General features: G+C 46.6%; 1 protein-coding gene across 1 annotated transcript in view; it reads right to left on the bottom strand.

The window, feature by feature from the left end:
- Nucleotides 1–16264, bottom strand: part of depdc5 (DEP domain containing 5, GATOR1 subcomplex subunit) — a 97063-nt gene that overhangs the window by 34787 nt on the left and 46012 nt on the right. Inside the window, exons 10-11 of the mRNA XM_043716141.1 lie at nucleotides 9557–9690; nucleotides 6843–6966 (exon numbers count right to left, since the gene is read on the bottom strand). Of these exons, the coding sequence (XP_043572076.1) occupies nucleotides 6843–6966; nucleotides 9557–9690 (258 nt within the window). The remainder of the gene's footprint in view (nucleotides 1–6842; nucleotides 6967–9556; nucleotides 9691–16264) is intronic.

The raw sequence follows: 16264 nt of genomic DNA, 5'->3' as shown, positions 1-16264 counted from the left end.
GAAGCGGATGGGCTGGTGGGGAGGTGGTGGACTTGGAATGGGAGGGGAGGTGGAGGTTGGGATGAGGTGGGGAGGTGGATGGGGAATGGGAGGAAGTGGACAGGAGGGGGAAGGAGATGGAGGAGGTGGGGTATGGCTGAGAGCTGTCAGTGTAGATGCGAGAGGTTGGTTTGTGAAATGTATCATTGACAGGCACCATGTCGATGAGAATGAGGGAGTTCGGGGCTGGGGAAATCCAGTGGGAACCGTGTAGGCAGGGGAGGAGCAGCCATTTTGGATAGCTTTCACTATGTCTGGGCAGGTCAGAGTACAGCAAAGTCCTCCTTGGATAGACCTTCCTAAGAAACAACTTGCTTCTGTATAGGCAGCAAGGTCTCCTATACCAGAGATTTTGTCACTACTCCTTTCTCTAGACCAGGACTTAATATTTCACTCAGCCCACCCTCCTCTCTCTGTAATGGGACATTCTAATTCTACAAAAGACTGGAGAAATTCAACATGAAAGATGGTCTGAAACCACCACTGGAGTATAGTGTACACAGGAATCATTGTCTGTTTTTCCCTACCTTGGGATGGGGATGGGGGGGATGGGGATGGGCTGCATTTCAGAATTGCTTCGAGTTGTCACAAAGTTATGAAGGGTGCTATCCAAATGCAGCTTCCTCATCACATCCAGGTCACCTCCTATTAGATGTAGCAGCTCTGGGCTCAGATACAGAAGCTGGTAATACCAGCACATTGATTTTGCACATAACCGTCTAGCCATCTATGGAGAATGTGGGCGCAAAGGGCTGTGGCTCCTGGAGAGAGGACAGAATACCGCCAACAGACAAACACCCACTGAATTGTAACTCACTGGTCTCACTTGTTTTCCAATTTGGCTTAGATTTGCAAAAACAAACGGATGACTGAATTGGCCGCAGTTAATCACCAAAGCAGCCAAGATATTATCTTTCTGTTGATGAAGGGAGCTTGCCTCTGCATTCTGTAGATCAGGTGGTAAAAGCCTGTGGCACTGAATCTATAATGACATCCGCAGCAGACGCAATGAATTATAAATTCGCCGCCACAGTGCGGTTAATTGTAGAGTGTCAGGAACAGCTCCCTTTGACACACTGGGTGCAGCCTGGGTTTCATGCATAATTAACACCCATGAAGATCAAGACTGTGTTGAGTCTGCTGCTCAAAAACAGAACAGCTGCAGCAACGGCAGTGCTGGTCTGGTGCAGCGAGAAAAGGAAAGATTTCACACCCGAAATGGACCTCTCATTATTCACACAAACCTCGTGCCTCCTCCTTGTGTGATAAAAAGACAACACTCAGACTGCAGCACTTTAACTCCACTACATGGCACCTTGTAAAGGTGGAGTGGGGAAACCAGTCATTGTGGCCATGGATTCGGTGTCTGCATCCACAGCAGCTCCAGCCAAGGGCTGACTTCACCTGGATTCTGCAGCAACAATAACTTATATTCTGCTGTGGATCACCTTTCGCAATAAGCTGGGATGCTTTCTTTAACAATGATATCGGGATTACATGGGGAGGGGCACAATTGGCATGGCAGAAACAACATGGGAAGTTATTTATTCAGAGGTGAGCGAAATGCCGGCGAGTTAAACCTGCAGAGAGGTATCTGAGCAAGGGTCACTCGACCTGAAACGTTAACTCTGATTTCTCTCCACAGGGTGCTGCCAGATCTGCTGGGCTTTTCCAGCAACCTTTGCTTTTGTCCCTAGCGAAATGCCTGGAACTGTTCGCAGGGTGACTGCTGAAGTCTTCAGATGGAGGTGGAGAGAGGACGTAGAACAACAGCAAGGAGCTGGAGGCAAGACGCAGGTCAGCCAGGATCTAACTGACTGGTCACCCAGGATGAGTGAACCCCACTTGTACATTTGTACCTCATGACATAACAGTGACCTTGATTCCTCCAATCCCTGTGATCAGAACTGGTCAAAGCTAACACTGCATTTTTGGGGTGGCATGGTGGCTCAGTGGTTAGCACTGCTGCCTCACAACACCAGGGTCCCAGGTTCAATGCCGGCCTCGGGTGACTGTCTGTGTGGAGTTTGCACATTCTCCCCGTGTCTGCGTGGGTTTGCTCCGGGTGCTCCGGTTTTCTCCCACAGTCCAAAGATGTGCAGGTCAGGGTGAATTGGCCATGCTAAATTGCCCGTAGTGTTTGGTGCATTAGTCAGTGGGAAATGGATCGGAGGTGGGTTACTCATGGGAGGGTTGGTGTGGACTTGTTGGGCTGAAGGGTCTGTTTCCACACTGTAGGGAATCTAATCAAAAACATTTTTTTAAAAAACCACATGGCAGAGTCCAAAGAACAGCAGGAGCGGGTTTCCTTCAGAGATTCTATGAGATTACACAATTTCGCTTTTCAAACAAAACAATCATTCGCCCTGAGAATGTGAAACTTGAAAGGGTTCAGAAAAGATTTACAAGGATGTTGCCAGGGCTGTTTTCACTGGAACACTGGAGGCTGAGGGGCAACCTTACAGAGGTTTTTAATAAAACCATGAGGGGCTTGGATAGAATAAATAGACAAGGTCTTTTCCCTGGGGTGGGCGAGTCCAGAACGAGAGGGCATAGGTTTAGGGTGAGAGGGGAAAGATATAAGAGAGACCTAAGGGGCAACTTTTTCACGTAGATGGTGGTATGTATATGGAATGAGCTGCCAAAGCAAGATAAAACCATGAGGGGCTTGGATAGAATAAATAGACAAGGTCTTTTCCCTGGGGTGGGCGAGTCCAGAACGAGAGGGCATAGGTTTAGGGTGAGAGGGGAAAGATATGAGAGACCTAAGGGGCAACTTTTTCACGTAGATGGTGGTATGTGTATGGAATGAGCTGCCAAAGCAAGTGGTGGAGGCTGGTACATTTACAACATTTAAAAGGCATCTGGATGGGTATATGAATAGAGGAATACGGGCTAAATGCTGGCAAATGGGACTAGATTGGGTTGGGATATCTGGTCGGCATGGACGGGTTGGAGTGAAGGGTCTGTTTCTCTGCTGTACATCTCTATGACGTTGGCTTGAGCCACATCAGCAAGGTACAGTGTCTGCTTTCTATACCATCCACAACGTGAACTCCCGCAGGGTACAGTGTATGCTTTCTATACCACCCACAACATGTACTCCTGCAGGGTACAGAGTCTGCTTTCTATACCATCCACAACGTGAACTCCCGCAGGGTACAGTGTCTGCTTTCTATACCACCCACAACATGAACTCCCGCAGGGTAAAGAGCCTGCTTTCTATACCATCCACAACGTGTACTCCCGCAGGGCACAGAGTCTGCTTTCTATACCATCCACAATATGAACCCCCGCAGGGTACAGAGTCTGCTTTCTACACCATCCACAATATGAACTCCTGCATGGTACAGAGTCTGTTTTCTATACCATCCACAATATGAACCACCGCAGGGTACAGAGTCTGCTTTCTATACCATCCACAATATGAACCACCGCAGGGTACAAAATCTGCTTTCTATACCATCCACAACATGAACTCCCGCAGGGTACAGAGTCGGCTTTCTATACCACCCACAACATGAACCACCGCAGGGTACAGAGTCTGCTTTCTATACCATCCACAACATGTACTCCCGCAGGGTACAGAGTCTGCTTTCTATACCACCCACAACGTGTACTCCCGCAGGGTACAGAGTCTGTTTTCTCTACCACCCACAACGTGTACTCCCGCAGGGTACAGAGTCTGCTTTCTATACCACCCACAACGTGTACTCCCGCAGGGCACAGATTCTGCTTTCTATACCACCCACAACGTGTACTCCCGCAGGGTACAGAGTCTGCTTTCTATACCACCCATAACGTGTACTCCCGCAGGGCACAGAGTCTGCTTTCTATACCACCCACAACATGTACTCCCGCAGGGCACAGAGTCTGCTTTCTATACCATCCACAACGTGTACTCGCGCAGGGCACAGAGTCTGCTTTCTATACCACCCACAACGTGTACTCCCGCAGGGCACAGAGTCTGCTTTCTATACCACCCACAACGTGAACTCCCGCAGGGTACAGAGTCTGCTTTCTATACCATCCACAATGTGTACTCCCGCAGGGTACAGAGTCTGCTTTCTATACCACCCACAACATGGTGTGTTACCAAGACAAAGCAACCATACTCACATAATCTATGGTGTCTTTTTTTAAAAAAGGAAAGACTTGCATTTGTCTAGCTGCTTCTAGAACCTCAGTACTTCTGAAAGCACATCGCTGCGAGAGGTACTTTGGAACCGCAGTCACTTTGTATATGATGAGAACCAATTTGAACACAGCAAGATCCCACAAAACACCCGATGTAATAATGGCCAAATAGTCTGTTTCACTGAGGATGACTGGGGGGATGAATGTTGGTGCAAGGACAACTTCCATTCTCCTCTTCATTCTCCTCCTGATGATACTCCACATAAACTTAGCTCATTGGTCATGGTTTTGTGGTCACTGTTTTCGTGGCTAGGTGTGAAACGTCTTGTGTTTCCATTCCTGTTGTAATTTTTCACATATTTTACAGTGTGTTGTGTGATTTGGTGTCTCTGTCACTGTCAGAAATGCAGGTCCCTTTCAAGGTTCCACCCGAACTACTCCACAATTGATTGAGATGTGGTGATTGGACAGGTTATTTATGAGTTGGGGTGTACTTATTGAAACAAAAAGGAGTTGGAGTCCTGCTCAACCAGGCTGGCTATTAAGGCAGACAGGCAGGAGGTTGGAAGAACACAGCAAGCCAGGCAGCATCAGGAGGGGGAGATGTCAACATGTCGGGTGTAACCCTTCTTCAGTACAGGAGATGGGGATGGGGATGGGGATGGGGAGCTGCAGATAAAGGGGGAGCTGGGGGATGAGAAGGGAGGTTATTTGAAATTGGAAAACGCAATGTTGAGTCCTCCAGGCTGACTGGCAATGGAGCATGCCGAGGATAGACATATTGAAGAGGGTGTGGGAAGGGGAATTGAAATGGGCAGTGACCAGGAGATCAGGCTGGCCCTCATGGGCCTGGCTGAGACGCTCTGCGAAACATTCCCTTAATTTACATTTGGTCTCACTGATGTAGAGAAGATTACATCAGGGGCACTGGATGCAGTAAACCTGGTTGGAGAAGAGGCAAGTGAACCTGCTTCACCTGGAAGGACTGCTTGGGGCCCTGGATAGAGGTAAGGGAGATAGTGTGCTAGCATGTATTGTATCATTTGCAGTTGCCAGGGAAGTTACCAGGGGAGTTGGGGAGGTTGGTGGGGAGAGTGGCGTGAACCAAGGAGTGACAAAGGGAAAGTTACCAGGGGAGTTGGGAGGTTGGTGGGGAGAGTGGCGTGAACCAAGGAGTGACAAAGGGAATGGTCCTTGTGGAAGGCAGAGAGGGGTAGGGATGGAAGATGTTCTTGCTGGTGGGGTTGAGGTGGAGTTGACGGAAGTGTTTGAAGGTGATACATTAATGCGATGACTACTGGGGTGGCAAGGGAAGACAAGGGGGACCCTGTCTTCATTATGTTTGGGGGGGGGAAGGGAAGTTTAGAGCAGTGGAGCAGAAATGGACGAGGTGCAATGGAAAGCTGCCTGGATGACAGAGGAGGGGAAAGCATGAATAGTTGGATATCTGGGATGCTTGGGAGTGGAATGTCTCCTCGTCAAAGCAGATGCAACGGAGATAGAGGAATTGGGAAAACGGGATGGCTTTCGTGCGGGACACTGGGTGGGAGGAGGTGTAATCCAGGTAGTTGTGAGAGTCTGTGGGTTTATCGCAAACATCCGTCTGTGAGACTGTCACCAGAGATGGAAATGAAGAGGTCAAGAAAGGGGAGGGAGGTGTCCGAGATGGACCAAGTGAATTTGAGAGCAGGGTGGAAGCTGTGGGCAAGGTCGATGAACTGCTCTAGTTCAGCCTGGGTGCAGGATGCTGAAGTGATGTAGTCATCGATGTAACGGCAGAAGAGTTGGGGCACAGTGCCTGTGTAGGTACTGAAGAGGGATTGTTCAACAGAGCCAACAAAGTGGCAGACATAGCTGAGGCCCATCAGGGTGCCCATGGGCACCTCCTGGAGGAAATGTCAAGAACTGAAGGAAAAGTTATTGAGGGTGAGGACTAATTCGATGAAGCAGAGGAGGGTATTAGTGCAAGGAGACTGGATGGGGGGGGGTGAGTGGCGGGAGGTGATCCTTGCGGAGTATGGACGTCTAGGCAGCAGACCACAGATGGGGCTGTAACCCCCGAGTGCGTGCCACTCTTTCACAGTTCCGTTTGTATCTATGCATCTTTGGAAAGGGAGCACAGAGTGGTCACTGGCACCAGGCAGCTTCTCGTGATCCCATGGGTGCATCTGTACCCTTTCCAACACCATTCTGATTTAACCGGCTAAATTGTCTTTGTAATCTGGTTGAAGTTAGAATGCACCTCGTGTGCAGTTTTAATTTTAATGCTTTTGTAATTGAAAGAAGAAAGCTGGGTTTTTCCCAGGGAGGAAGTTAGCTCATGGACAGGGAAAGGGAAATGTGCAAACTGGTGTTTGCGTTAAAATATGGATTAACAATAAAACCATTGTACATCTGAAAGTTTTTAGTCCCTCACGATTAAATGGACATTGATCTGCTCACGAACAGCTGATCCTGATTGCTCGCATGGACATCTGCCTGCCTCCCTCGCTCTGCTGTTCGAGAACATCCACAGAGGTTTACTGTCTGTGTCTGAACCCACAAGAAATACCACTCAGTCACCAGCCTGGTGTTCACGGAGCATACTCTGACTCCCTGTCAAATTAAACCTCCCAACCTCAGAACTCTTAACGGCTGAGCAGACAGCAGTGAGAGGTCTCTATTACCTTTCTTGGGCTGTCAACGTAGCTGGGAGTGACAGCGACGTTTGCCATGGAGTGCGGGGTGCTGTCAGAGGCCGGGCCAGCACCTTTCCCCGAATGGACTGCTGCCTGTTGCTCCTCAAAGCTCCTACAGGTCATTGGAAGGGAAATAAAACAGAAGGTAATGTAGCGGCGGTGTTAAAACTGAACCTTGTCGCGACAACGCCAGGAACTTTGAGGCAGGAGCTACTCCAGCATCAAGAGGATCACAAGAATGTGGAATTCTCATCTATAGGTGCACAACTAGGAGGGGCATTTTAAAATCCACATGGTCAGACCTGTTGTGACCCAAGTCTGGAGCAAGTGGGATACAAACCCAGGTTTCCTGATCCAGAGGTAGGGACACTACCACGTGAACCCAATTGTGCAGTTATGAAGCAAGTATAACTGAGGGGCACCCACTGTTATCAAGTGCCATAGCGTCTCAAGACAGCAGCTCACTACTACCTTCTCAAGGGGCAACTAGGGATGGGCAATAAATTCTGACCCAGCCAGCCCCACCCACATCCCAGGAGTGAATTTTTAAGAACATCCCATTCAAAACTCACACCCCAGTTGTATTGCATTGAGACTGGAGCTTTATTGACAATTTGTATTTGCGCACAAGGCAAGTTTTTGAGGCCAACTTTGGCAGAGTTTAGAATCCACGTCTGGTCTTTTGAAATCAAGTGGATGGATAATATTTGGAATTCTTTACCTCGAGGACGGTGGGAGCACAGATATTAATTTCAAGACAGAGTTGGTAGATTTCTCATTACTAAAGATCTGAAGGGATACAGGGAGAGTGTAAAATCTGGCAGTGAGGTAGATATTACCCATGATCCACATCAGCGGAGTAGGTTCAAGGGGCTGAATGGTCTACTGCTCCTAGATTCCTAACTACCAACCAATAACAATGGCACTGACACCGGTTGCTGGATGTGGTCCTGAATTCAGCAGGGCCTAGCTGCCTAGGCCTGTATTTGCAATGTTTAGTAAGAGGAGAGCGATTGTGTAAACAGCTCTCTAGACTGTTCCCACAAAACTCACTCCCCAAACAAAGCATATGAAAGATTTCTGGGGTTGACTCATTTACAAGAGCAACTATTGCTGGAGTATAATCGTTTTCAGTCGTATGTGGCTTTGCTGGCCATTTACTGCCCGTCCCTAGTTGCCCCCTTGAGAAGGTGGGGGTGAGCTGTCTTCTTGAACCGCTGCAGTCCTCCTGCTGTAGATTGACCCACAATGCCGTTAGGGAGGGAATTCCAGGATTTTGACCCAGTGACAATGAAGAAACAGCGATATCTATCCGAGTCAGGATGGTAAGAGGCTTGGAGGGGACCATGCAGGTATATTCTATCCTTGTCCTTCTAGATGGAAGTGGTCATGGGTTTGAAAGGTGCTGTCTGAGGATCTTTGGTGAATTTCTGCAGTGCACCATATAGGTTGTACACACTGCTGCTACTGAACATCAATGACAGGAGTGAATATTTGGTATTAATGTATATACAGTATACATGATACTTATTTCTCAAAAACCCTCAAAAACTCTCCAATCTCCACCAAAATGACAGTTCAAAATCCCTCGCTTTATTTTAGAAATCTCTCGCTTTATTTTAACTTGCCAGTAAAACAGAGCAAAGCCCAAACTTTTGCAGCTTTAGTTCTCATGCTGTCTGTGAAAAAAGCTGGCGATTTCAACCTGTATTCCTCAGATCCACTGGGATCTCATGGCTCAGAAAATTCTCACCGCCACCCGGGCTGAAACCTGCAACTAACGGGGAGGGAACAGATTGAAAATGTTCAACAATCTGATGCATTAATCCCAAATCAAATGTGGAATCGAAATCTCTGAGCTATTCGACTGGAGCCCGTGTAATGAAGCAGATCACCCTGACGGAGTCAACCCCAGAAATCTTTCATATGCTTTGTTTGGGGAGTGAGTTTTGTGGGAACAGTCTAGAGAGCTGTTTACACAATCATTAACAACTGAATGAAGGTGGTATTTCTGATGTGCTTTCTCCTCAGTGCAAATTCAATCGCGTTAATGATTTCCACTTCACTCAATTCCCAGTCCGAACAGCAAGTAAAGGTTAAAGCGCCTCTCCAGCAAGAGTACGGAGTTTTATGAAGTTAAAAACTCACACAACACCAGGTTATAGTCCAACAGGTTTAACTGGAAGCACTAACTTTCAGAGCGACACTCCTTCATCAGGTGATTGTGGGAGACACAATTGTAACACACTGAATTTATAGCAAAACCTTAGTGTGATATAACAAACAATTAAGGTATTTCTCAATGTATAATTTCAGTTACATCACACTGTAAACTTTTGCTGTAAATTCTGTGTCTTACAATTGTGTCCTCCACAACCACCTGATGAAGGAGCAGTGCTCCGAAAGCTAGTGCTTCCAAATAAACCTGTTGGACTATAACCTGGTGTTGTGTGATTTTTAATTTTGTCCACCCCAGTCCAACACCGGCATCTCCAAATCATGAGTTTTATGAGGTAGGAAAGGAGTGAGGGAGGGAGGCAGGAATGAAGAAAGAGATGGAGGAACGAAGGAAAGGTGGGATGGAGAGATAGAAGGAAGGATGGAGAGATTATAATCTAATGGTTTCTGCTGTCACAGAGGAAACGCTGATGAATAACTTGGATCACAGTGTAATAATCCACTGACAGCAAAGGAGGGCTCACCTCTGGTTGGCTTCCATCTCCAGCAAGGCGGACAGAGCTGATGTTCCCTTCTTCCCAAGGGGTGGACCTGCTGGTTCAGTCGGATAGTTCGATAGGGGCCCGGTCACCTGCAGTCCTTTTATGGGAGCCCCTTTCTGAAAGATGAATTGCAGAAACCAGACAAATTGAACAAACCTTAAGCATCACATTCATGAACACCTGAAAGCCAATTATAAAACCATAAGATATTGGAGCAGAATTAGACCATTCAGCCAATCAGGTCTGCTCCACCATTCCATCATGGCTGATATTCCTCTTACCCTTCTCCCTGTAACCCTTGATCCCCTTACTAGTCAGGGACCTCTCTATCTCGGTCTTAAACTCACTCAATGGCTTGGCCTCCTTCTGCAGCTATGAGTTCCACAGGTTCCTCACCCTCTGGCTGAAGCAATTCCTCCTCATTTCAGTTCGAAAGGGTCGTCCCTTCACTCGGAGGCTATGTCCTCAGGGCTTACAAGTGGAAACATCATCTCCACGCCCCCTCTATCCAGTATTCTGTAAGTTTCAATTAGATACGCCCCTTATCTTTCTAAACTCCACTGAGTACGGACCCAGAGTCCTCATCCATCCCTTCCTGCCAGAGCTCATTCTTGTAAACCTCCGCTGGACCCCCACAAACGTCAGCACATCCTTCCTTCGATGCGGGACCCAAAACTGCTCTGGGTATTCCAAATGTGGTCTGACCAGAGCCTTCTACAGCCTCAGTAGTCCAACAGTGCCCTTGTATTGCAGCCCTCTTGAAATGAATGCTAACTTTGCGTTTATCTTCCTAACTGTCAACTGAACCTGCAGGTTAACCCTAAGAAAATCCTGAACTAGACTCCCAGATTTCTGAAGCCTTTTTCCATTTAGAAAATATTCTACATCTCTATTATAGAGTCACAAAATCTTTCCTATCAAAGTGCATAACCTCACACTTTCCCACATTGTATTCCATCTGCTACTTCCTTTCCCACTCTGAGCCTGTCCAAGACCTTCTACAGCCTTCCACTTCCTTAAAACTACCTGTCCCTCCAGCTATCTTCGTGTCATCTGCAAACTTAGCAATTATGCCCTCATCCTTCCTTCATCCAGATGGTTAAAGTAACATGTAAATAGTTGTGGTCCCAGCACCAATACCTGCAGAACTCCACTCGTCTCTGGCTGCCATTGTGAAAAAAAAATCCTTTTATCCCCACTCTCTGCCTTCCCTCAGTCAGCCAATCCTCTATCCACACCAGTACTAGCCCCTAACACCATGGGCTCTTATCTTATTTAGCAGACTCCTGTGTGATACCATATTCAAGGCCATCTGGAAATCCAAATACATCATGTCCACTGGTTTTCCTTTGTCTGACTCACTCATTACCTCCTCAAAGAATTCTAAATGATGCGTCAGGCATGACCTCCCATTGATGAAGCCGTACTGACTCAGCCCTATTTTACCATGCACGTCCAAGTACTCTGCAATCTCAACCTCCATAATGGACTCTTACCAACAACCAAGGTCAGGCTAACTGAGCTATAACTTCCCATCTTCTGCCTCCTTCCCTTCTTAAATAGGATGACATCAATCAGTTTCCAGTTCTCTGGCACCCTCCCTGACTCCAGTGATTCCTGTAAGATCACCACCAATGTCTCCACAATCTCCTCAGCTATCTCCTTCACAATTCTGGGGTGTAGTCCATTGGTCCAGGTGCTGCATCTACCTTCAGACCTTTCAGCTTCTTCTCACCTCTGCTCCCATCTGGCATGTGTTGGTGTCTTCCACCGTGAAAGCTGACACAAAGTACCTTTTCAGTTCCTCTGCCATCCCTTTGCTCCCCATTACTACTTCTCCAGCCTCACTTTCCACCAATGTCCGCTCTCGCTTCCTTCTTACCTTTTATAACCTAAAACCCTTGTAATCTTCTTTTATATCACTAGTTAGCTTCATCTTCTCCTTCCTTATTATTTTTCTTGTTATCCTCTACTTGTTATTAAAAGGCTTCCCAATCCTCTGGCTTCCCACTAATTTCACCACATTGTATACTTTTTCTTTTGCTTTTACGTTGTCCCTGAATTCTCCTGTCAGTCATGACTTGGAGGAGCCGGTGTTGGACTGGGGTGGACAAAGTTAAAACTCACACAACACCAGGTTATAGTCCAGTAGGTGTAACTGGAAGTACTAGCTTTTGGCACTCCACAACCACCTGACGAAGGAGCAGCGCTCCAAAAGCGAGTACTTCCAATTACACCTGCTGGACTATAACCTGGTGTTGTGTGAATTTTAACCTTGCCAGTCATGGTTGCCTCCCCCTCCCTTTAGAATGTCTGCTGTACCTCCCAGAAACTGGTGCCATTGCTGCTCCGCCATCTTCCCTGCTGGAATCCCCTGCTCATCAACTCTGGCCAGCTCCTCCCTCGTGTCTTTGTAGTTCCCTTTACTTAATTGTAATACCATTACATCTGATTCCAGCTTCTCCCTCTCAAACTGTGGGGTGAATTCTATCAGGTTATAGTCACTCTCCCCTGGGGATTCCTTTACCTTAGACTGCCCGATCAAGTGGGCCTCATTACACATCACCACACCCAGAATTGTCTGTTCTCTGTTAGGCTCTACCACAAGCTGCTCCCAAAACTAAACATCTCGCAGACTTTCCACAAATTCCTTTTCTTTCCCACTCCACCTGCATGTGAAAGTCCCTCACGATTACTTTATTTCCTGATTTATTTTCTTCCCCACATCCTGACTACCGCTAGGAGGCCTGTGTACACAACTCCTATCAGGCTCTTTTCTCTAGCTGTTCCTCAACTCTACCCACAGAGGTTAATCGCCTTCCAACTCTACATCACATCTTGCTATCGATTTAATTTAATTCCTTACTAACAAACAACTCCACCCCCAATGCCCACCTTTCGATAGGATGCGTACCTTTGGGTATTTAAGTTCCCATCCCTGACCCTCTTGCGACACTACAACATCGTACCCACCAATTTCAATCTGCGTCACAATCAGACACTGGATGCCCTTCCCTGGGAAAATCGGCCTCAAATGAATAGAGGGAAGCTTGAACGGTGAAAGGAATATTCCAGAATTCGAATCTGCTCGCCTTATGCTGGTACCTCACAAGCAGCAAGGTCACGTTTATCTCCAGTCTTCACACTGTGACTGACCACAGTGGTCCTACATTCTGGGATGACCGATAGGACAGTGGACGTTCATTGCAACACTCCAAATCTGGCAGCTTCAGCTATCACTAAACCATTCATCTCTGTCCACTTGAAAATCTCATTTTCACAGACACACGCAGTCCCTGTTGCTGTGAAACCTGTACGCTTCCAGTGACCAAGGCCGAAGGGAAACCTCCGATGGCAACAATGCCCATCGATATTCTCCAGTCTCCTCACTACTGCACCCGTCAAAAGCTAATCAGCTGATGGATCTAAAATTAAATCCAGTCAGGCAGAGCAAGGGACTTGCAGCCTGACACTTTAGACGGAAGCAATAGAAAAAGGGTTGAAATGTGTCATCAAATAATGTGGTTATTGGGGACAATTCTGGATGGAACAAAATTCAGGATGTAATTTTGTACAGGAACGATATATCTGTATGTGTGTATATATATATATATATATATATATATATATACACACACACACATATTTTATATATATTTATACAAAAAATATACATCCCCAGTTAATTTCACATCTTCAATCAAAACTGATGCCACGTGGCTATTGGCTGCGGCTTATATTATAAGACACCATTCCTGCTATAGACAGTCCTTGGACTCGACAGATGGGCATGGACCTTACACTTTATGGAGCTGACGTTAGGGAGTATATCTTCGTGACAATATTTAGTTTGACTTTCAGTGTTCCACTGCGTACTTGTCCTAACCCCATTCAAATCAAATGGAGAAATTGTGCTCCACCAGTAAGGAATAAGTCTGTATGTTCACCTGTACGGTAATATCTCAACTGGACAGCTCGAGCAATCAATTAACTCAAAGTTGGACTGAGGCACAGTCAAAAACAAAAGAGGACAGAAATCAGAAGGGGCTAGGACAGGGAGGAATTTGCAAACTGGATGAGAACACAATAATTGAGATGTTGTTTAACCAGCTGCCAATGTAGGTCAGCGAGCACAGGGTTGATGGGCAACTGTGACGTGATGCAAGTTAGAACACATGCACCAAGGATTCGGATGCCTTCAAGGTTATAGAGTAGAAGATGGGAGACTGAGGAAGACTTTGCTGGGACAGACAAGTCTAGAGGTGACAATTGTATGCACAAGGATTTCAGCAGCAGATAAGTGGGAGTCAGTGAGATGATACTCCAGTGAGGGAAACAGGGGGAGGCTCAATGACAGCTCAGATGTGGACTGAAAGCTCACCTCACTCCAAATGAGGTTCATGTTTTCATGTGCAAATCCAATCACATTGCTGACAGTATATGATTGGTGCTGTGGAAATCACAATGTCACATCAGAGTGTATCAAGAAAACTGCTGCCCCTGACAGAGCTGGAGAACTATATTGGACTCTAAAGGGACCACAACTGGATTGCTGTATAGGGGTTTGGTCACTTTCATCAAGGAACAATATACTACCTCTTGAGGGTGTGCAATATAAATTTGCGAGACCAATTCCTGGGATAAAAGGATTGCCTGACAGATTAGACCCTTACTCTCTGAAGCTTAATAGTAAGGGGTGATTCTATTATAACTTTGGGAAGGGGCTTGATAGGATAGATGCTGAGAACGTGCACTCCAGGCTGAGGGATCTAGGACACAAGCCTCGGAATACTGGGTCAAGTATTGAAAACGGAAATGGGGAGACATTTCCTCTTAAGGTTAAGACCCTTTGTAATTCTCGACTCAGACTTCGAGCGTATAGCAGATGGAGATTGATGGATTTTTGCACACTGAGGTAATTAAAGGATATGGGATGGTGTGGCAAGATCAAACTGAGGTAGAAGATGACCTTCAAAGGGATTTGGACCGAGTGAATGGGCATAAGCATAGCAGATGGAATTTAAATAAATTTGCGAGACCAATTCCTGGGATAAAAGGATTGCCTGACAGATTAGACCCTTACTCTCTGAAGCTTAATAGTAAGGGGTGATTCTATTATAACTTTGGGAAGGGGCTTGATAGTATAGATGCTGAGAACGTGCACTCCAGGCTGAGGGATCTAGGACACAAGCCCCGAGTCGCGGAATACCGGGTCAAGTATTGAAAACGGAAATGGGGAGACATTTCCTCTTAAGGTTAAGACCCTTTGCAATTCTCTACTCAGACTTCGAGCGTATAGCAGATGGAGACTGATGGAACTTTGCACACTGAGGTAATTAAAGGATATGGGATGATGTGGGAAAATCAAACTGAGGTAGAAGGTGACCTTCAAAGGGACTTGGACCGAGTGAGTGGGCACAAGCATAGCAGATGGAATTTAATGTGGAGAAGTATGGGGCTATCCATTTTCATAGGATGAATTGTGGTGCAGAGTATTCCTTACCTTGTGAGTGAGTGTAAAATGTGGATCTCCAAAGGCACCAGGAGCTGCCCATGCTCTTGAGCCACTGACTGCTGCTGACATGCTGGTGCAAGCAATTAAGGCGGCAAATTTTACTTGGCCTTTATGGTGAGAGGATTTGGCTCCAGTTGTTATCGAACCATGGATGGACTGCATTTAGAGAGTGTTGTAGGCAGTTTTGATCCCCTAACACAAAGGGGGGGGGGGGGGTACACGTCATTGAGGGGAATGCAGCAGAGGTTCGTCAACCCGATTCCTGGGATGGTGGGACTGACCTATGAGGAGAGATTGAGGAGACTCTGGAGTTCAGAAGGATGAGCAATGATCTCATTGAGACTTACAAAATTCTTAAAGGGAGTAGACATTAGATTTAAAAGGGACATAAGGGGCAACTTCTTCATGCAGAGGGTGGTGCGTGCATGGAATGAGCTGCCAAAGGAAGCAATGGAGGCTGGTACAATTACAGCATTTAAAAGGCATCTGGATGGAGCCATGAATAGGAAGGATAAATGCTGGCAAATGGGACGAGATTAATTTGGGATATCCGGTCGGTGTGGACGAGTTGGACCGAAGGGTGTGTCTCCCCTACTGTACAACTCAGTGACTCTATAATCTGATTGAATGACAGAACAGAACTGAGGGGCTGAATGTCCTACACCTGCTCCTCTCTCTTACATTGTTATGGATCAAGTAAAGTCACTGGAGAGGAGTATTGTTAACTGCACTGTGAACACAACTAGACAGCTAGATCCTTGGTGAAGGATTGTAGAGTCTTTTACCTGAGAGAAAAAGATTGGGAAAATAGACAACGAGAGGAGGGGGAATTAGAGTGGGTGAAATAAATTGGCAAATCAATTATAGAATGGGAAGTGAAAGGAAAAACTGGATTGGGAGAAAGAATGGAAATAAAAAGTACAAAAGGAAAAGCGTAACTTTTAATTTAGAAAGATCTTTAATTATTCAGAAGCTGAAGAAATGAGTTCACGCTTTCTCGGGAAGAACATGGAACATAGAACATTCCAGCGCAGAACAGGCCCTTCGGCTCATGCTGTTAACACAGAACATTCCAGCGCAGAACAGGCCCTTCGGCCCACACTGTTAACATAGAACATTCCAGCGCAGAACAGGCCCTTCGGCCCACGCTGTTAACATAGAACATTCCAGCGCAG

Source organism: Chiloscyllium plagiosum, chromosome 25 (genome assembly GCF_004010195.1).
Source record: "Chiloscyllium plagiosum isolate BGI_BamShark_2017 chromosome 25, ASM401019v2, whole genome shotgun sequence".
Lineage (NCBI taxonomy): Eukaryota > Metazoa > Chordata > Chondrichthyes > Orectolobiformes > Hemiscylliidae > Chiloscyllium > Chiloscyllium plagiosum.
The sequence above is the reverse complement of the archived record's forward strand: the minus strand, read 5'-3'. Positions and strand labels throughout refer to the sequence as shown.